Source organism: Drosophila nasuta, unplaced genomic scaffold, assembly GCF_023558535.2.
Source record: "Drosophila nasuta strain 15112-1781.00 unplaced genomic scaffold, ASM2355853v1 ctg18_pilon, whole genome shotgun sequence".
NCBI classification, from domain to species: Eukaryota; Metazoa; Arthropoda; class Insecta; order Diptera; family Drosophilidae; genus Drosophila; species Drosophila nasuta.
Window position 1 is genome coordinate 108,189 of NW_026869412.1, and position 22,697 is coordinate 130,885.

The 22,697-nt window shown below is 40.5% G+C and overlaps 1 protein-coding gene across 2 annotated transcripts; it reads right to left on the bottom strand.

Moving 5' to 3' along the window:
* Positions 1–1,814: 1,814 nt before the first annotated feature.
* Positions 1,815–21,717, bottom strand: LOC132797736 (low-density lipoprotein receptor-related protein 4). Of its 2 annotated transcripts, none has more exons than XM_060809487.1 (14): positions 21,621–21,717; positions 19,813–20,511; positions 17,576–19,086; positions 16,510–16,631; positions 16,258–16,449; positions 14,733–16,198; positions 14,454–14,669; positions 7,804–9,029; positions 7,352–7,743; positions 7,111–7,236; positions 6,709–6,826; positions 6,147–6,645; positions 5,899–6,056; positions 1,815–5,813 (listed from the first exon to the last, which is right to left on the bottom strand). In XM_060809487.1, exons 2-14 carry the CDS (start codon positions 19,862–19,864, stop codon positions 5,676–5,678), a joined length of 6,216 nt encoding a protein of 2,071 aa, XP_060665470.1. In that variant the 5' UTR covers positions 19,865–20,511; positions 21,621–21,717; the 3' UTR covers positions 1,815–5,675. The 2 variants fall into 2 exon arrangements, with proteins under 2 accessions (XP_060665470.1, XP_060665469.1); XM_060809486.1 differs by having other exon boundaries at positions 19,813–20,691.
* Between the last annotated feature and the right edge of the window lie 980 nt (positions 21,718–22,697).

The window sequence follows — 22,697 nt, forward strand, 5'->3', positions numbered from 1 at the left end:
TACGATAGACACCCACCTAAAGGAGAAATTCAAGCATCTCCTATCCCACAATATCCTGGACAGCTAATTCATATCGATATTTACATTACAGAAAAACAGAGTATTTTGACAGGTCTCGACAAATTTTCCAAATATGCCCAAGTAAAAATACTGAAATCTAGAGCATCTGAAGACATAATGATTCCATTAAGAGAAATGCTAATAGCTTTCGGAATTCCTAAAGGAGTAGTAACGGATAATGAAAGAGCTCTAAATTCAGCAGCCATAAAGTTTATGTTAGAGAATCAACTCAATATTTCAGTCTACACGACACCCCCATACTCTTCAACCAGCAATGGACAAGTAGAACGATTTCACTCCACGTTAACAGAAATTATGAGATGTCTCAAAAAAGACTTCGAGGAACTTATATTTTCAGACTTATTATTCAAAGCAGTTCAGGAATACAATCAAACCATTCACTCAGTTGTAAAAGAAAAACCCATTGAAATATTTTTTAGAAGTAACATCCCGGATAGCCCAGAATCATTAGAAAAAAAGAGAGAAGAAATTAGAGCCAAAATTCAGAAAAAAACAAACAGCAGATTTAAATTACCACAACAAAAATAAAGAAACGCCCAAGTGAAGAAGTCTACGTAAAAATCAACAAGAGACTAGGATCTAAAACTACACTCAGATATAAAAAAGAAATAGTAGCCGAAAATAGAAACTCTACAATAAGAACAAAATCAGGAAAAATAGTACACAAAAATAATTTAAAAACCTGAATTACCTTTGTAGATTACTTTTCATACCATCATGCCTTGGAACGGCAACAATTCTAGATTATTCCAACTCACAAATGATAACGATTAAAATCGGTCCCGCAGCTATCCAAAACAGCACCTTCAAAATATTCCACGTATTTAACATCAAAAAATATGAGGATGCCTTAGAACCTTTTGAACAATCCATCAACTCTTCATTACTAAATCACCTCACCCCATTCATGAACTTTGAGCTTTCACAAATTAAAGATGACTGAAACAGATTAAAACCGAGAAATACGAGAGAAAAAAGAGCAATAGCAATGCTCGGAACAGCATGGAAATGGAAACCAATGCTGGAAATCCAGACCAACATGACCACGAAATAATTATAAGCAAAATTAACGAACAACTAGAAAATAATAATAAGCAAGTTATAATAAATAGAATATTTGGCGAAAAAATTAAAGAAATCAAAGAACGTACTAATGCAATTTTAAAAATAACCAAAGAAAGCGAAGCATTAAATAACGTAGAAACAGAAATCTTAAAATACAAGCTCAAAATTTTTAAGGAAGAATTAACAGCCACAGCGACAACGGAAGCGACAACGGCAGCAGCGGCGACAGCAGCGACAGCAGCAGCAGCGGCTTCTTAGCGTAACGTAGATTGTTTAAGTTTTAGTTCTAAACAAACTCGGAATAAAAGCGGTTTATATTTTTTTAAATAAAATCCCACTCAATATTTTATATTATAAAACAAATCATTTAAGGGCCGATGGCAATAGCTGTTTTTTTGTCAAATAAAACGAATTCTTGAATTCTACAAATTGTCAGGAATTAGAAGTGAGCTTATCAAAAAAAATCTGTAACAAGAAGAATATACTTTATAGGGTCGGAGATGCTTGTTTCTGTCTGTTACATACAAAGTTATAATACCGTTATAATACAATGAAAAATAACAAACAAATGTGGTTCTTGTCTTACCAAATACAATAATAATATTGCATTTAGGTTTTATTAAAAGTGGTCTACATCAAAGTTGAATTATCGCAAATCTCTGAGAAAGGCGGAAAGTTAACTGTCCTTATTATTAAATAAAAAGAGGCCGCACGGAAATTTGAATAGTGAAGCGACCCACATATAGGAAATAAGTATATGAATTTCAGAAACGGTTTTAATAAATGATTATATTTAACAATATGAACTCCATTTGATGCTTTTATTTTATTGAGCACCTTGACCTGTCCCAAATGTGCGATAAGGTTTGATTAAATTGTTTTACAAATTGACACATTCGTCGATTTACATACATACATTATATGTTCCTGTTTCTACATACATATATAGTATATATATATTCGTTTTGCTTGTTATATCTTTCAATAATACAAATACCATTTTAACTGAAAAAACAATTGCGACAGATTTATTTGCAATGACACTTTCTTAGTCTTGTTTTAGTTTTTTTTATTTTAAAATAAGTACATACAATACAATACATACATATTTATTTATTTTTTGTTTTAGGTTTCTTTTTTAAGATTTTAGTGCTTCTCAAACGCAACGTTAAAATAAGCAACATAAATCATAAATTATATTATATCATAGACCCTATCGCTTTCTGTTTTCACTTTTTATTTATGTACATATCTTAATAATTTACGCATACGTAAGACTTTTTAAACGAGTAATTACTAAGACTAACAATCAAAGCTGTGCAAATTGAAAAATGTTATTTTTTTTCGTCATATAATTTTTTTTTTTTTTTTTTCTTTATTTAGATTTTTTGGAGGTTGAATTTTTGATTTCCGAAACACCAATCAATTCCACATTCTCAGAATTTGATTAAAATCGCGATTGCTAGTATTGAATATAAGTGTATTCATAGCCTGTATCGTATGGAAGATTAAAACCAGTTTTTTTATCGATGTTTTTTTAAATTTTACATTTTTTTTTCACATTATCCTTGTGTTTATATTTCAGTGCTGCTGTTTACATTTACATAAATATCGGACTACATTCTATAAATTTTTGACGTTTTAATTTATTATTCACTTGCATTTTTTATTAATCAAATACAATAAATCGTCAGTTTAGTTGAAAGAAACGAAAATAAAAAAAAAAACAGTTTTTGTCGAAATGTTTTTAAAATCAGTTGTAATTTTGATTTTGTTTGGTAGTTTATGTTTAAAGGCAATAGTTTTGTTTAAAACACATTCATTACACTTAATTGGACAACACTGACTATTTAAAGTACGTACCTGTACTTGGTATTATTGTTTTGTCAAAAATCAGTTGTTTAATTTTTATTATTCTTTTTTCTATAGTTTTTTGCTTTGGGCGAATTTATTATTTTTGAACGATTCGAACTCGTATTCACAAAGCGTTTTCCAACGCTGAACGCGAATGAAATTCTTTTTAAAAACAAAACAAGTAAGAAAGTTACACTCGAGTGTGCTCGACTGTGAGATACCCGCTACCCATTTTTGATAAAGACAAAATATTGCGGTATCATTTTCAAAATATACAGAAAATACTAAAAAATACTAAAAATATACCAAATGGTATGTTTGGTATATCGATATAGTACACCATTCAAAATATACCATAAACGGCACAATGTGCCAGATTGTCGGCCAAAGCAACTCAGAGCCCTAGTACGTAGGCGTTTTTGCCCATACAAAAGTATTTCTTTAATTACTTCCACAATTTTTATCTGATCGCAACCAAATTTTCAGGAATCATAACTACTACAGTAATTATTTTATATACCAGCTCTAGCTTTAAAATTACACTTGTTATTAGATTTTTTTGATTTGCGGGGGCGGAAGTGGGCGTGGCAAAAATTTGAAACAAACTTGATCTGCGTGCAAACATAACAAATGCTGTCGAAAAAAATTACAGCTTTTTCTCTTATAATCTCTGAGATCTAGGTGTTCATACGGACAGACGGACGGACGGACGGACGGACAGACGGACAGACGGACAAGGATATATCGTCTCGGCTGTTGACGCTGATCAAGAATATATATACTTTATAGGGTCGGAGATGACTCCTTCTACCTGTTACATACATTTCCTGCCGGCACAAAGTTATAATACCCTTCTACCCTATGGGTAGCGGGTATAAACATGAAATAAAAATGAAATCAAACATCCAATTCACTCAATGACATATATAGTACATATATCTACAATTCGTTTTCACACATCTAAGTAAATATAAACGAAGAAACAAATTGTGAATTATATATGTATATATTACAATCATTTTTTTTTTTAGATTTTGTTTATGGCCCAGACTTTCAGCGTTTTTACGTTTACATACATATTGTGTTTGGTGAACGAGTTGAAGCCACATTTACAACGTGATAATACTTGCTTAGCTACTACTAACATTTACAATTCTTCGTTCGAAAACGGTCACAGTGTCACAAAACTTAGTTGCTATTCACAAATATTTTTAACTTGCCATCCACATGCACTTTTACATATATTGCTGATTTGTTGATGTAATATATGATAGAAAAAGTTGGATAATTCTATGAAATACACGATAGATAGATCGACCGATAGATTCATACATACTGTATGTAGATGAATTTATTGCCCTAGCTCTTCAGTTGTTGTTATACAACATTGCATCAGTTAGAGCAAAACAACAGCATGTCAGCCAGCGAATCTGCTGTTTCGCTTGCTCTTTTCATAAGGTTGCAATTTACGTTGGAACACGAATTGTTTATCAAAAAACTTTAATCAACAGTAACAACAACAACAAGTAAAAGAAGAAGAAAAGAAATTACATTCCTACAAATTGTAAAATGTTTTTCATCATCTCCTTCTAGCATACTATTAGCTGCACTATTCTGTTGCCGTTTTGCAACTTTTGCGTAGCAGTAACACACTGGGTTTTTTTCTTTACTTTTTGAAAGATAAAACGAGTTAAAAAAATTTGATTCCTTTAGCTCATAATGTGTGTGTTAATATGCAAATATTACTTTTAGGAAGTAGAACTCTCCTCTCCCCCTCTTTCTCTTTCTTTCCAACTCTCATATTCGCCCTCTGGCTATCTCTATTTCGTTTTTGGCCTTCTCGCTCACACAGGAATATCGATTGTGAATGGACACTGTTTGTTGAGTTAAAGGAACTTCTATACCATACATACAATATCTTCAAATTGGGTATTGAGGTGCTTCGTCATTTTTTGTTTCATACTTTTTTTTGCTTTGCTTTTTCTGTTTTTTCTTGTTTGAATATTTTTGTTGCTGTTTTTGGCAAGTATGATCACGGCATAAATAAATGGCCGACAAAAAAAGGTACATTTAATAATAAAATTTGTAATTAATATTTACTTATAAATTCACGTCATTAACAGGCCTAAGACTTTGCTTAGCTTCAATAAAATTACACAGCCAGTTAGGCAGAGAATTTATACATATGCTTTTGCCAGGGCATAACAGTTAACCCAAGAATGAACTTGAAGCCTCTTTGATAGGTCCCAGACTGACTCACTGACAGGCTGGGACTTATGAAATGACTTCACTATACATACAACACCATTATCATAATCAATAGCGTTATTAATATCAGTATCATTATCATAATCATAATCATAGTCATTATCATTATCTTTATCAATATCAGTATCATAATCCGTATCAATATCAAATATCATTATCATTAAACTCATCCTATATCTTCGCTAATTTTTTATATTCATTCTCATTCTCAATCTATATCTCATTCTCTTCGTAGGAAAATTGTATTAATTCATTAAGTAATATGTTTAACGGAATGTTTTCTTTTCTTTTTTTGGGTTTTTTTCTTTGTTTTTGTGCAGTTTTTTGCGTTTTTTATTTAATTGTTTTTTTTTTTTTTTTTTTTGTTTTGTATTTTTATGCTGATTTGTTGTGAGGTCATTTTGAATTTATGTGATAGTCGAGAGCGTTGTCAGTTGCATAGTCTTTGTTGACGGCGATGCCATTGGCGATGGCGTGGGCACAAACAGGCTAGAGGAAGCTGTCTCTGTGGTCAGACTTCTCTCCTCGTAAACCCCGGCGCGTTCCTATGTATCGAATACACACACACACAATCATATGTCATACATGAGATTAAGAGATGCCTGAGAGACTGCTTAACGATCTACCTACGTGCGATTTATCATATTTGAAGCGCTTCCAGATGTTCGTCTTGGGCTCCATCGGTGTACCATCCACATTGTAGTTGGGATTGGAAAACGTCAACACTGAGCGACTGGAGCCACGTGAATTGCGCTTTGTTTTCTTGCGATTCGTATTTAATGCAAGCACTGCAAAATTGTGAGCAACACAAACAACAACATTAAGATATTAAGAATATTAACAATTATAGTTGGGATTAATGTAGTCTTGGCTCTTACTGAACATCACCAGCATTATGATGACGACCATGACAATGACAACACCGAGTGCGATCAATACAAAGAATTCCCGTTCGTTGTCCTCTTTGCTCTTTAGATCATCGTCGAACTGATTGCCGTTGCTATTCTGATTCTCCGTTGATGTTGTGTCATCGGTCAACTCATCCGAGTAATCCGGTTGCTGATCGCTCTCCAGGCGCGCTTGCACCAACTCCTTAGGTGACGTGGAGCATTGACGGTGATCGCTCTCCAGTCGGTCGGGACAAGCGCATACGTAATCGATGCCCCGATAGAAGCACAAGTGCGAGCATCCTCCATTGTCTTGGGCACATTGATTCCAACCCTTTGCCTGTCGCTGCAACGACACGGCACGAATGTCCAGTGCCCCGCTGAGTGCGTCACGCACTTCGAAGGGATAACTGTATCCCATGCGGGGCACCCGTTGCGAACGGTATACGGATTTGTTGTACCAGTCCGTCCAATAGATGTTGCTTTCAAACTGTGGTAATATTATATACATTGGAGTCAGAGATACTACAGTGATGATGGTGTGCACACTCACCATAGTCAGGCCGAAAGGATGTGGAGCATAAGGCACGATAGTCTGACGCCGTTTACCATTAAAGTCCACCTGGCCTATGTTGTCCTCCAAAGCATCGGCCCAAAGAAGTCGGCGATTGCTGTAAGCCGTATTTATTCAGTAACTTTGCTGCTTTAACTTTTGTAGCAATCACAGTCAATTTCCATGTTGTTGCTAAATGTATCGCTTTTCTAGTGAGTTTGTCATCGGACTAACCCATCCCAGCGACTATAAATTGTATATATGTATATGTACATAAGCTCATATTTTCTAAAAACAGCTTGAATTTGTCCTCAATTTTGTTCCGGTGTCAGAAACAGGTTGTAAAAGCGATTTAAAAACCCTGCTGAATATAAAACCTTATTGCCCCGCTTTTGAACTTACGTGAAATCAATGGTAAGGCCTGTGGGAAATCCTACTCCCGAAGTGACAATTGCTGTGCGATTTGAGCCGTCGAGGAAACTGCGTTCGATTTTAGCCGGCGAGTTCCAGTCCGACCAGAAGAGGTAGCTGGATCAGAGAGAAAGAGAAAGAGAAATAGAAAGAGAGAGAGAGAGAGAGAGAGAGAGAGAGAGAGAGAGAAATACCCATTAATGGAGATCGATGTGAATAAGCTGAAACTTACGCTTTGGACGGATGTACAATAAGGGAGCGTGGATCGCCCAAGTCCTCGGTGATGAGTTTCTTCCGACAGGTGCCATCGATGCGTGCGACTTCGATTAACTTGCGATCGGTATCCGACCAGTAGAGATTCTCTGCAATCCAGTCAACAGCAATGCCATTGGGAGTCAGCAGTTCGGTGCTAACAATCACTCTGCTCTCGGTTAAGTTTAGAAGATTGACCCGGCGAATAACATCGAGATTAACATCGGCGAAGAAAAGCCAATTCTTGCGATAGTGATAGTCGAGAACGACGGCACCATGGACGCCGCTGATGGGCAGCACAACATCCATATAGTCTCCGCTATTCAGCGAGATCATGCCAATCCCCGAGCGCAATGCAATCAGCAGGTAATCCTAGAAAGAAATCACAAGGATTCAACAAAATCTCAACTTTTCAATGGGGCAATGGCTTACATCGGGCAGACTTTGACATTGGGTGGTGCTGTTCTCGCGCAGCTTGAGACCCGTTGGACATTGACAGGTGAAACCGCCAGGATTGCGTAGACAAAGATGGGAGCAACCGCCGTTGTTGTGGCCACAGACATTCTCTGGCATCAATTGATGCTTGAAAATCACTTTGATGTCCATCAGTCCATCAATGTTTGTCATTACATCACGCTTGGCGCTTGTATTCCGTCGATCGGCCATGTGCAATGCCTTCGACTTCCAGTCCGTCCAATAGATATAGTCCTCTGTGAGCGCAAGTGCATATGGATGATGCAGCGAGGACATTATTAACTGACGCTGGTTGCCCGTATAATCGCAAGAGTCAATTGTCTTTAGTCGCGCATCGACCCAATAAATGCGTTTGCTCTTTAGATCCAGCGAGAGACCATTGGGCCAGCCCAGGTGAGCGGTAACGATGCGTGAACGTTCATTGCCATCGAGGTGGGAACGCTCGATCTTGCGATAATGGCCCCAATCCGTCCAGAAGAGCAGACCCGCCTCATAGTCGAGGGATAGGCCTCGCGGCGATTCCAAGTCCTTGTAAGCAATTACGTGCCGATGATTACCATCGAGTGTGGCCACCTCAATCGTATGTCTGCCCGCATCGGCCCAGTAGATGGTGCGTCCTATCGAATCGACGACGAGACCATCGGGATTCTCTAAGCTCTCGCCAATCACTTTGTGGACATGCAACCCATCCGGACTAGAGCTCATTATCACATTCTCGATGGTGTCGGACCAGAAAATGTAACCCGTCTTCTGATCCACATCCAAGGCGACCGCATTTGATATGGGTGGCAATGGCAGCACCACATCAATCAGATGATCAAAGTCCAGCGAGATTTGACGTATATCAATGCGATGCGCAAAGAGAATGTACCTCGTAGGTCCCTCGGAGCAAGTGCGTCCATCCTCCTTGAGCTGCACACCAACGGCGCAGGCGCACGTGTAATTGGTTGGATTCAGAAGGCAGAGGTGCGAGCATCCGCCGTTGTGCTTATCGCAGGCATTGTAGACACGCCTGCGAGTGCGATGGAAGACCCGTATGTCCATTAGATCACTGCTGTTGGCAATCACCGTGGCCACACTCTTGCCCGTTAGTTTGTCGGCACTCATGGCTGACTTGGTGTCCCAATCTGTCCAGTAGACGCGACCGCCACTCACATCCAGTCCAAAGGGATGGCCCAGATCAGCTGCAAAAGTGAAAGAAAGTTAAGTCCGTTAGTAGTGGACTCGAGGATTATAAATGCTACAAAATCCGTAGCTTCACCTGCTTTGCATTTTTATACCAGGTATTAATATTTTGAGCCAACAGAAAATGTATGTAACAGGCAGAAGGATCCCATTAAGAATATATATATGGGAAATTCTCTGACGGATGTCGCGTGCGACCATCTTTACAGTGCAAAAACAAAATTTACACTGAAACAATTTTAACAAGTAAGAAAGTTACACTCGAGTGTGCTCGACTGTGAGATACCCGCTCCCCATTTTTAATAAAGGCAAAATATTGCGGTATCATTTTCAAAATATACAGAAAATACTAAAAAATACTAAAAATATACCAAATGGTATGTTTGGTATATCGATATAGTACACCATTCAAAATATACCATAAACGGCACAATGTGCCAGATTTTTGGCCAAAGCAACTCAGACCCCTAGTAAGTAGGCGTTTTTGCCCATACAAAAGTATTTCTTTAATAACTTCCACAATTTTTATCTGATCGCAATCAAATTTTCAGGAATCATAACTACTACAGTAATTATTTTATATACCAGCTCTAGCAAAAATTTGAAACAAACTTGATCTGCGTGCAAACATAACAAATGCTGTCGAAAAAAAATTACAGCTTTTTCTCTTATAGTCTCTGAGATCTAGGTGTTCATACGGACAGACGGACGGACGGACAGACGGACATGGCTATATCGTCTCGGCTGTTGACGCTGATCAAGAATATATATACTTTATAGGGTCGGAGATGCCTCCTTCTACCTGTTACATACATTTCCTGCCGGCACAAAGTTATAATACCCTTCTACCCTATGGGTAGCGTGTATAAAAATAAGAAAATGTTATTCTTATAGCTCTTGATTAGTACTTTAATTAGACCTAAGAATAGTTTTGGATTTTGTTTATGTTTTGTTTTCTGTTCTGATAACTCCAAAAATTAATTAATCGTACGCAAACCAAAAATTGAACGAATTTATACATCTTATCGTGAAACAGAACAAGTTCCTAAAATCAATCTTAGCTCTAAATATAGTGCTAATCCAAAGCTTTAAGAATAACCTTTGCATATTTTTAAAATTATTTTAGTTTATGTTTTTTTCATTGTAAAGGTCGCACGCGAAAAATTCCGTCAGAGAATTACCCATATGCAAATATTCTTGATCAGCGTCAACAGCCGAGATCTAGGCATGTCCGTCTGTGCGTATGAACACTTAGATCTCAGAGACTATAAAAGAAAAACCTATTAATTTTTTTCCACAGCGTTTGTTATATTTGCACGCAGATCATGTTTGTTTCAAAATTTTGACACCCCCACCCCCGCCTCCGCAAATCAATAAATATCGAATAACAAGCGTAATTGTAGAGATAGAGAATTTTAATATATACACTAGCAACTATAGTAATTGTAATTCCTGAAAATTTGGTTGCGATCAGATTAAAATTGTGCAAGTTTTTAAAGAAATACTTTTGTATGGGCAAAACGCCTGCTATCCTCTCATTTGTATGTATGCGACTATGAATCTATATAGGTGAGACCGGCTGCCCCTGTACGGGGCAAAGCATAGACCAGTGGAGGTCCGTAGCTGTACCGGTAGCTTATCTACGTCTCAGAAGTCGCGCAGTATAGACGCCTTTTTGGCAAAAGCCAGCAGCATCCTAGGAGGTAGCCGTGAAACGTCCCGAAGATCGTTGTGGCACGGCGAATTAAGGTATTTCAACCGGAGTCGGGATAACGCTGGGCATCTACAGAAAAGATGCTCGAGTGTTTCCTTAACCCCGTGATACCCAGCTTTGCAGCATGGACAGCCGACAGACAGTGACCAGTTAAAATGCCTAGCATTAGCCTGCAGTCTTTCCTTGAAAGCTGCATGACGAAATTGGTTAAGTTTTTGTTAGTAGAGGCACACATCAGCCTTGCAGTTTCGCACGAGTTGGCATTGCGCCGGCTAGCGTCCCACTGAAGTCTAGAGCGCACCTCAATTTCACTGCCTAGAGTTCGCAGGGATATCGCAGCATTGCACATGTTACCAACATCGAGCCCCACTCCCTCTTTGGCGAGAGAGTCTGCGATCTCGTTGCCATCGATGCGCTGGTGGCTTGGGATCCAACAGATACGCACGACCGCAGATGCGTTCTTCTTGCTCTTCTGCTGTCCAGGACAACTTTGGACTTGACCACATCAGAGTATATTGATCTTATTGCAGCCTGGCTGTCAACAAAGATGTTAATTGAGTTATGATTACGCTGTAAACCCCGAGCCAATTCGGCAGCCTTGCCAATGGCAAAAACTTCCGCCTGGAAGATGCTGCAGTGGGAGTTTATAGGAATGTTTGGAGACCGGGTCTGGACAGTATACGGCCGCTCCGACACCATCATCCATCTTCGACCCGTCGGTGAAGAGGTTGAGGGCTTCGGGAATGCATAACCCTTCCCGCCAGTAGTCCGGTTCCAAGAATATTGTTTTAATATGGTCAGTACTGGTAAGGGGGATAGTATAGTCCAAGTCTCTACTAGTCTCCCTACCAATGGCGCTGTGACCATAGCCTAGCAGACCCAGATTGCCTGTTGCGGCAATCCTTAGGGACAATTTTGCGGCTATGGATTGCGCGTATACATAGGTTCAACGGTTCGACGCCAGCTATTACCTCGAGGGCTTTAGTTGGCGTCGACCTGATAGCGCCTGTGATGCACAGTAGCGCTTGACGCTGTGTCCTTTCCATGATGGATAGGTACGTCCTTTTTTCCGTGGCCTGCCACCACACTATAACACCATAGGTGAGGATAGGGCGAACAACTGAGATGTATATCCACCGCATTAGATTAAGAGAGAGGCTCCAAGTGCAGCTAAGCATCTTTTTCGCCATGTACAAGGCTCCGGTGGCCTTCTTCACCCTTTCTAACACATTAAGCTTCCATGACAGTTTGCTGTCCACACCTAGGTATTTTTCTGCTAGGCTCGGCTTTAGCATGGTGCAGCCTATTTTTTGGGGGGACCACACAGGTACCTTATACCTCTTCGTGAAGAGGATAAGGTTTTGTCCGCGTTAATGCTGAGCCCGGCTGATTCGGCCCATGCTTTAACTTCCCGTAAAGTAAGTTCCATTACGGAACTAAGGGTGGTTGGGCAGTTGGGCATATGTATCTATATGCTCGCCTATATTTGCAACGAAGATGAACAAGACTGTTGTCTTGCTCGTGTCTTAGATGTTTAGAGTTAAATAGCGGGTGCGTAAAGACTGCGATCTCTGTGCTGGTAGTGTGCAAGCCCAACATATGGCGATGTGCCGGTTCGAGTCCCGGTCGTCACTTTTATTTTTAATGGTATATACAATAATTACTATAGTAATTGTGGTGTGCGGGTTCAAGTTCCGGTCGGGAATACATACACATTTTGTTTCTTTTTGTTATATGCGATTTATATTTTTTCAATTTTTAATATTTTGTGGTATATCGATTTGGTAAATTACTCAAAAGAAGTAGCGGGTATCCCGCAGTCGAGCACTCTCGACTGTAGCTTTCTTACTCGTTTTGTTGGGCAAAACTCAATTTTCCTTTCTTATAGCCTTTCCCTTAGTTTATTTACAATAATACTCTTTATGTTCTACTTTGTTTTGAGCTCCTCGTTTCTTATTTTCTCTATAATCTTTCAGCCTTTCACGTTCTTCTTCTTGCATTTGTCTCAGAACAATGTGATTTTTGTTGTTTGTCAATGCTTAGCGGCGTTTTCTCATTTTCTCAGCTGCTATTTCACGCAATTCTTTTAACTTCAGTGTATTTTTTCATTTGTTTTATTCATCTAAGAATATTAATATGCTTATATCTTACTGTCGCGAGCGTACGTTACTTTAAAAATCAATATAATATCCCCAACAATTTTTTATATTTAAAATATTTATACCACAATAACTTAACACGTGAAGTTTCATCCACCTGCTTGTACTTAATGCGAAGCAATTACAATAAAATCGCGAGCGTACAATTAGAACATAGTTAAGAAGCAAAATAAAAATTTGGAGTAAATAGAAAATTTTTTCGCTCTCTTTGCATTTTTCTCTTCTTATTAGATTGCAATAAAGAGATTTAGCAGAAAAAGTGCAAACATATCTTATGTGTTCCTTGCAAAATAATTAAAAATAAAAATGCATTTAAAAGTATCTAAAAGTGAAAAAATTAAATATTTTCAGTTTTCATTACAATTCTTTTTTTTATAAAAACAACTGAGATATGCTTTATGTTATGAACATTTTGACATTTCTTTATGAAATTATACAAAAAAGCACGACGATTATATAGATTTTTTTTCGGTCGTGATTGACCATTTGATGAATATGCCCATATACAAAAATTCGCAACTCTAGCTTTAAAATTAAGCTTGTTATTCGAGTTTTGTCAATTTGTCGTAGCGGAAGTGGACTTGATCGAAACAAATTATAGCTCTATCTCTTATAGTCTCTTAAATCTATGTTTTCATACGGACTGACGGACATACAGACAGCCGGGCAGACGGACAAGACTATATCGTGTCGGTGTCCTTATACCAGTTACATAAATTTCTTGTCAGCGCAAGAGTGGGTATAGAAATAGGAGTGATCAAGCGTAATTTTAAAATTAGAGTCACAGTCATAACTATAGTCTTCATAATTCCGGAAAATTTGGTTGCAATCAGAAAAAATTGAAGAAGTTAATTTAGATATCATTTTATTTGCCAAGGAACGGCATCTTGTGACGGGTTGTCTGGTATGTTTTGATAAAGATGTGCAGTTACGAAATTAATTATTAGCAGCACTTTTTTATGTTTTGCATATTAAATAACTAAAAGTTGAGGTCGAAAATGTTTTAAAACAAATTTTTTCATCGACTTTCGTTGTCTCCTAATATACTAAATTTAAAATTAGGATGATATGTAAATCGGTTTATTAAAATTTTTGCAGGAATATTGACGAAAATAAGAATAGTACTTTGGAAACTTGCATTCCTAATTCGAAACAACATTGAAAGCCCTATGGATAGATAGATAGATAAAACCCAAATGATATAAAAGAAAGTTTATTCGCAATAGCTTCATAGAACGAACGAGAATAATGAGAAGTCACAGGAGAAGCCTTTGCCTTAAGACGAATGAAATTAAAGGAATAGAATTAAAATAGTTGTTCGAGTTTGACAGATGCTGAAATAAACAGTTTAACACTTCTACTAACTAATTTCATTCCGAGAACTATAGCAATAAAGACATCAAAACACAGAATTGTAAAGAGAGCAAAGTTTGAATGAAATTTTGATTCCAATATGAATTTAAAGGAGCGTAAAAGGGGCAAGGAAATATATAGTTAAATTATAAAGCAATTTCTAGCTTTGCAATATGTTGTTTTCTCTCTTTACTTACTAATAATGGCCTTGCGATTACTGCCATCAAAGTTCATGTTCTCGAGGGTCTTGGTCCCGCCGTCAACAAAGTAGAGCTTGTGCTGATCATAATCGATGGCCAGGCCATTGGGCCAGATGAGTTTTTTGGAGGCAATGATGACACGACTAGCGCCATCCATGTTGGCGCGCTCTATCATTGCCTCTTCGCCCCAATCCGACCAAAACATGAGTCCATCTGAGCGAAGTGCAAAAAAAATTAAGTTTCAAAGGATCTCGCTAATCTGCAGCACTACATTACCTATGGGGTTGACGACAATATCGCGCGGCTTGTCCAATTTCTCCCAGACGAGGAGCGTGCGCATTTTGCCATTGGTGGTGGCCACCTCAATGCGATTCGTCGATGGATCTGTCCAGTAGAGTTTATCGGTGATCCAGTCCAATGCCAAGCCCACCGGCGACTCTAGATTCGAGTGGACAACACGCTGTTGATAGCTGCCATTAAGATGTGCTTTGCTGATCGAGCTGCGCTCCACATCCGTCCAGTAGATGAAGTCCGTCTCACTGCACCAATCCAGGGCTACGGCGTGCTTCAAGTTGTCCAGAGGCACAATCATGTCCACTTCGTTGGGTCCAGCTGGCTTGCTGTTCAGCTGTCGCAAGCGTATGTCCTTGCGTCGTGCCACCAGCACAAGCTTATCAGGTGCACTCTTGCACGTCTTGCCATCGTCCTTCAGCGACAATCCAATGGGACAACCGCAACGACGCGATGTCCTGTTTGGCAGACATAAATGCGAGCAGCCCCCACGCAAGCCGCGTCTGTCCTTGGCGCATCGGTCCTGATAGTCCGGCTGCCTCGCTGGATGATACGCGTGTATGTCCATGGGGAAGTGAAAGTTCTCGTGGACCGAACGAAAGCCCTTGCCCGTTATCTTATTGGCCGCTGACACGGTCTTAGTGTTCCAGTCTGTCCAGTACATGGTGTCCTCGAAGATGGTCAAGGCAAACGGATGAGGCAGGTGTGTGCTCAGCACCTTGATGCGTTCGCTGCCATCCAGATTGGAGCACTCTATGGCATGCTGCTTGGCATCGGCCCAGTAGATCTTGCTGTTCGGATAGTCAATGGCCAGGCCATTGGGCCACGTGACGCCCTTCGAGATGATCACCTGACGCTGCGAGCCATCCATATGGGCGCGCTCGATCTTGGGATTGGGTCCCCAGTCACTCCAAAAGACCAGGGCCTCGCCGGGATGAATGACAATAGCACGCGGCTTGTCCAGGTCACTCGATGCGATCACCGTGCGCAGATTACCCTGGAAATTTGAGACTTCGACGCGCCGTGTGCCGGAGTCGGTCCAGAAGAGCAGATCATGCACCCAGTCGACAGCGATGCCGCCCGGGGACTCCAAACCCCATTTGATAACGTCACGCACGCGTGTGCCATTGATGTAGACCATTTTGATTACATCGGTCGAGACATCCGACCAGAAGATCAATCCCTTTCGATAGTGAAAGTCCAGTGCAATGGCATTGTGCAATCCTTTGACAATCGCCATGTACCGATTGTTGCTGAGCGTCACACGGCGAATGTCCCAGCGATTGGCCACCAGCAGCGTCATTGCTCCACCCAGAGCCTTGCAGGTACGCAAATCGGGTCGCAGGATATAACCACTCTCGCAGGAGCAGATAAACGAGCCCATTGTGTTGTGACACTTTTGCGAGCACACCGGACTGGTGAGGTATTGGCACTCATCAATATCTGTGCAGCTGCAAGAGGATCAACTATTAGTCGAGCTATTTCGAGATGGCAAGTGGGCATAACTTACTTGCGCTTATTCTCGTTCATCAGGTAACCCAGGCGACAGGCGCATTCGTCCTTGCTACGCGCCGTCTTAATACACAGCTGTTCGCATTGCCTAGGCTCCGGGCACTTTTGCTCAACCGGACAATTGACCTCATCCTCGCCCAACGGACAGTCGTTTTGTCCATCGCAAACGTGCTTCTGATGTACACAGATTCTAAGCACGAATAATATATGAATTAGGAGTAGCATTAACAACTTAATCTATGATACGCACTTCAGGTTCGTGATGTTCTTTTTTGCAGGACAAAGGAATTGACCGGCGTCACACTGCAGGAGACAGTCGACCTCATCCTCGGCCGAGGAGCAGTCTGGATAACCATCGCAAAGCCAGGTACGCTGTTTACAATTAGGTAAATCATATTTGATTAATTGATTGTTTATACTATATGCATGATACTCATTTTCAGACAGAGAGCCTTTCATTTTTCGTTATTTGAACTGTTCGATAATCCGAGTTGTAAGTTCAAATTGGCAAGTCGATCTTATTTGTGATATGATATTTAAAGGCAATATATTAATGAAAAGTTACAGTTAAGTAAGGGCAAGTGTTTTCGGCTGTCAGATACCCGCCATGTATTATATTTTGGACAAAATATTGTATTTTTATACCCGCTACCCATAGGGTAGAAGGGTATTATAACTTTGTGCCGGCAGGAAATTTTTGTAACAGATAGATGGAGGCATTTCCGACTCTATAAAGTATATATATTTTTGATCAGCGTCAACAGCCAAGACGATCTAGCCATGTCCGTCTGTTCGTATGAAACACTGGATCTCAGGGACTATATTTTTTTTCGACAGCATTTGTTATGTTTGCACGCAGATGGCTATATCGTCTCGGCTGTTGACGCTGATCAAGAATATATATACTTTATAGGGTCGGAGATGCCTCCTTCTACCTGTTACATACATTTCCTGCCGGCACAAAGTTATAATACCCTTCTACCCTATGGGTAGCGGGTATAAAAATAAGTGAATGTTATTCTTAAAGCTTTAGATAAGCACTATATTTAGAGCTTTTAGGAACTTGTTCTGTTTTACGATAAAATATATAAATTTGTTCATTTTTTGGTTTTGCGTACGAATTTGTTAATTTTTGCAATTATCAGAACAGAAAACAAAAGCTATAAAAATAACTTTTTCTTATTTTTAAAATTGTTTCAGTTTATGTTATTTTCACTGTAAAGAGTCTCGCACGGGACAAATTCCGACATGGTCTTAGGTATTCTTTTCGCTACCTCATGTTGTCGGATATGTTTTCTTTGCAACTTGCAGCTTACCAAAATGCAGCGGCCATTGTGGCAAGTGTATTCGTCGGGGCCGCAGGTGATCGGATGCTCGGGGCTCATGTTGCCGCAATCATTTTCGTCCTCACCGCCATCGCAGTCCTGCTCCTTGTCGCACTTCCACCGCTTCGGGATGCACGTGCCATCGGCGCACTTGTATTCGTTCGACGTGCACTGCGATGGCTTCTGCTGGCAATTCTCCTCGTCGCTCCAATCGCCGCAGTCGTTGTCGCCGTCGCACCGGAAACGATTAAGAATGCATTGGCCGCTGGGGCCGCCAGCGCCACCGAGGCCACCGCGGCACTTAAATTCACCCTCCGGACAACTGTTGATAACAGCCGGGCACTTCAATTCATCGGAGTTATCGTCGCAGTCGCGTTCGCCATCGCAGCGAAACGCAAGCGAAATGCAGTAACCGTCGTTACAGGCGAAGTGCTCATCGGTGCAACTGCTGCGATTGCAGTGTACCTCATCAGAGTAGTCCTTGCAATCGTTTTCGCCATCGCACAGCCATTGCCGGGGAATGCAGAACCCATTCTGGCACTCAAACTGATCTTCGGTGCAGTTGGTGCGAGCTCCGCAATGAGTTTCATCCGAATAATCACCGCAGTCATCGTCGCCGTCGCAAAGCCAGTCTTTGTTGATACAGCGATAAGTCTTTGGGCACATCACATGCAAGCCACTCTGCTCGCACTCCTTCTGTAGCTTGGACATCATGTCGTCCATGTTGTCGCAGTCGAGCTCGTCGGAACCATCGGTGCACTGCACCTCACGATTGCAGCGACCCGGCGCCTCAATACATTGGCAATTGCTGCACTGCCACTGCAGATCGTCGCAGCTATTGTGGCAGCCACTGGGCGGAGGGGCGCTGTATCCATCCCCGGGCTGTCCCAGCTGCCGCGGATCGTCGTGGACAACGACACGATTGGCGAATGGTCGGAAGCCCTTCTGCTTGTTGTTGGCGCCGCTGACAAACCCATCGCGACCCCGTGTGCTCGTCTGGCGATCTGATTCTCGGACAACATACATATCGCCGCGTCCTCCTTGGGCACCCACGTTACGGAACTTAGGAGTGTCGCCGGTGTTTGTAGTGCCGACGCCAGCGCCGACACCGACCCCGACGCTCGGTTTCAGCGGAATCATGGGCTCCATGGTGAAAACGTGTCCATACAATTTGTCGCCCTCGTCGAGATTGTCATCATGATCGTGATCGTGATCGTGATCATGATCGTTGTCAATGTCATGATCATGGTCGTCATGCTCATGATGTGGCGGATAATCGGAAGCAGTGAGGTAATCATGATCGTCCTCCTTCTGCAGCAGCTCTTCGGATGGCTCATCCCCATGCACACTGTGTCCATTGCCGGCATTTAGGGAGCGTCCATGGGCCTGCTGATACCAGTTCTGTGGACGTTCTTGGGTATTCTCTGCGCCACCGGCGCGGTTGTTGATGCCGCGCTCATACAGATCGCCATATCCATAGGTCAAGTCGCTAATTCCCGAAACTATTTCAGAGACAAGCAACGGGATATATTTAGCATATTTTCACACACATAATCATATTTTATGTTAAACATACATACAAACAAGCAAACATATGTGCATACATTATAATGAAACTTGTTTTCTAATTTCCTAATGAAATTCACTTAAAATGGTTGGGCAATTGAGAAAGAAACGAATGCAAAAAAGTGTGCTATGTTTAATTATGAATTCTGTTTTAATAGCAATGCCACAAGTGGTCCTTATAGCCAACTCCCTTTCCACAAATGTGTATCTAATTGGATGCATATACATCTACATATGTACATTTTTACATGGATATATAATTGCACTTGAAACTGTTTTCAAGGCTGACCTTCGCGGTTGGGATGCACAAGTTGTAGTTGTTTATCGTTGGAAATACATAATACTAATTACTTAGCAATAAGAAGTATATTTGATATAAATAAATAATGCCATAATTTAATGAGGAATACATAGAATTATGGCAATCGTGGGAATATTAAAAGCTTTTTAGACAATGCCAAATTTGGGCATTTGTCGAGTTTGCTGTTGATAAGGTTTGTTGTTGTCATTATTGTGTCGTTCGATAATTTTCATTTATTGATGTGCTTATCTCTTGAGAGTTTTCTAATGGTAATGCTAATGCCAATTTTCATTGATAAGTACGTCAATATATGTTTGCGTGTATGTTTGTATGTACGTGACAGAGGAGAGAGAATACTTACACAAGCATAGCATGCACACCAAAGGGCAAAACGGCAAGGCTAGCCAATACATTGCCAACGCGAGGGCACACACACGTACACGTGCTCGCACACTCGCACACACGCAAGCAGGCACACACGAACGCAACACTAAACGCTGCGTAAATGTGCGGATGCTGCTTTGCGTTTGCTGCTCGGCTGCTGCGACGCAGCTGCTTCGTCGTCGGCTCGCGCCCCGACTGTTGTTGCTATTGCTGACTCTTTTCGTCTTATTGGACTTTGTATTATGGCGCGTGCGTATTGCGTGAATCTTTGTGATGATGCTGTTGTCGTTGTCGCTGGGATGCTGAGCTCAGTTCGCACTTTAATGCGCTTCGTGTTGCGTAGGTGTCACATTCACAAGACCGTATGTACATACATATGTACATCAGTATACGTTGGCAAGCAAATTCCCTCTCTACATAGTATGTTGCTACTCTCGTTGTTATTGTTGTGTTAGCTGCTGCTGTCGATGATGTTGTTGTTGTTATTGTTATTGTTGTGACTTATGGGCGTTTTGCAGTAATCGCAAATTGCACACAATTGCAGTTATCTTATCACCTTCACTTGTTACACATTTTGCAACTTTTTTACACTTTTCTTTCAATTGATAGTTATGATTTGTTCAAGTGCGTTTGCTTATTCCAAAGAGATGCATTGCGTATATATCAACTACTGCTGCTGTGTTGACGATCATTTTATTATGATACTACATCAGAGCACATATATACACACTAATGTGCCTGTATAGTTTTAAGCTACTTATACAGTTCACCGTTGCACATATGACACTTTGAATTCGCGACGACTTTGTAAGAGTTGAGTTCATTGCCTTAATTTCTTGAATTTAATAGGTGAACACTGCCATATAAAAGTATACACAATGACTCGTTCAGAAGCTACATTGTAACGAATTTCAATGGCGCTCTGTAGCACAACACTAACGCCACCACCACCAACAACAACAACAACAATAACAGCAACAAATTTAGCAGATTTTACTTTCCTACCTCACTCTCGCTCTCACGCACTTCGGCACTTTCTCTTTACCGCTAGCTATCTTTGTCTGCCATTCGCATGCTGAATATGCACATCTCTTTTGTTTTAGCGGACCATTGCGGAATTCCTATTTCGCGTTCGCAAGTTGACAGCCGAAAAAATGCCTGTTGCGACCATTGCTGAAATTGTGTAGCATACTTTGCGGTGCCATCAAACGAACTTAGCGAAATTTTGTTTGAATATGCATTGAAAATTTTAATTGCAGGGTATGTGCATTACATTTTGTATTGCATATTTCATTGCCTAACTGTATATGGGGAACACCCACGACGTGATATTACTGTCGATGTTGTTATCGTTATCGATAGCGTTGTTTATTCGTTCATACAATTTTCTTTACTTCTTTCCATTCTACTTATTTGATGTTGGTGTCGTTGCTGTGCTTATTTGTGTGACTGTGATGGAGTATTTAATGTGGATTTAATTTGTATTTATTTATTTTTCTTATTTTTTGCAGGTTTGTGTACAGATGGACGCACCGAATTAAGAATATTATTGAGAGCATGCGCATTTTTTTGCTCACGTCTACAAAACTGCAGAGCGTTCAACGTTCAATATACAATGTATGTATGTGGATACATACATATTATGTATTTTACTTTTAAGCCGTTTCGACAATTTCAAATTCATTTTGTATTCACTTATTCGTTTGCGCCTTCGCTTTACTGTTTTAAGTATGTTATTTAATATTTATCGCATTTTCTTATTTCTCGATTTGATTTAGTTTGTACTGTTGTTGTGGAAGTCCTGGCTGGGAGCTGAAGAAGACTTGTAGACTTGTAATTGTACGTGGGCCAGTTCTCAGTGCGGACCGTCTGCTTCCGTGCTCCGTGCTATGTAAAATGTGATACAGCCAGAGATGATTCGCAACAGCAGCAGCAGTAGCAGAGACGTCGACAGCGGCGTCGGCATCAGCATACATAAGTCGGCATTCTGCTCCAAATTCGCAGCTGGCCCCGAGCAGCAAGTGTTTTTGTGTGCGTGCTTGTGCCTTGCAAAAGTTTATGCTGAGCGAGCTCAGAGCCTTTCTCAATGGGCTTTCTGAATGGGCGAGCGCTGCTCACCAATACAAGCTTCAATCTGGTGAACACCTAAACTCACGCACACACACATTCATATGCACACATTTGTGTATATTCATAGGTCGAAAAGCTCTGCTCTCATGCGAAAGCTCCTGTCGTTAAAGCTCTGATGCTGAGCATAGAAAGCACTAAGGCCTCAGAACAGAAGCAAAAGCGCTTTTATCTTTGAGTTCTATGTGCGCGTATCACTCTCTCACTCTTATGCAAACAGCTGGCACGAAATCAATTGCTACTGGTCAAGTCATTCAAGCAGCCCATGCCGCCGCCCCCTCAGTCTCCCTCCTCTCCATCCAATTGGTGGCTTGCCAATGCATGGCGCTAAGTGTATAATGCACTTTGCACTTTGCACTAAAATAAAAATGTAAATATAGTTTGTATTATGGACATACATATTTACTATGTAACTAGTATGTGTAAGTATGTATGCAGCTCGTTTTGATGTGAAGAGTTATTTAAAAGGTTCTAAACATGAAATTTACATATTGAGAACGCGTAGAGAGCTTAATAACTTAACGTTATGCCTTCACTTTCGCATTATACGAGCACTCACATTGTACATATGTACATACATTACAGTATTATTTATGGATGTACACTTGCGTACATATGTATGTATGTATACGAATGGTACATTTTGTGTGTGCGTGCCATTAGTGAAAACAGCGACAACCCTAAATGAGCATTAGCACATTGTGATTCTGAATGGATGCTGTCAAAGCGCTGCGA

Excerpts from the sequence above, each read along its gene's own strand:
- LOC132797736 (XM_060809487.1), bottom strand. The coding sequence starts at position 19,864 with ATGTATTGGCTAGCCTTGCCGTTTTGCCCTTTGGTGTGCATGCTATGC. Across the intron at positions 16,632-17,575 it reads ACAATGGCCGCTGCATTTTG|CGTACCTGGCTTTGCGATGG; the intron begins GTAAGCTGCAAG and ends AATTGTAAACAG. Across the intron at positions 6,057-6,146 it reads CATAATGCTGGTGATGTTCA|TGCTTGCATTAAATACGAAT; the intron begins GTAAGAGCCAAG and ends ACAATTTTGCAG.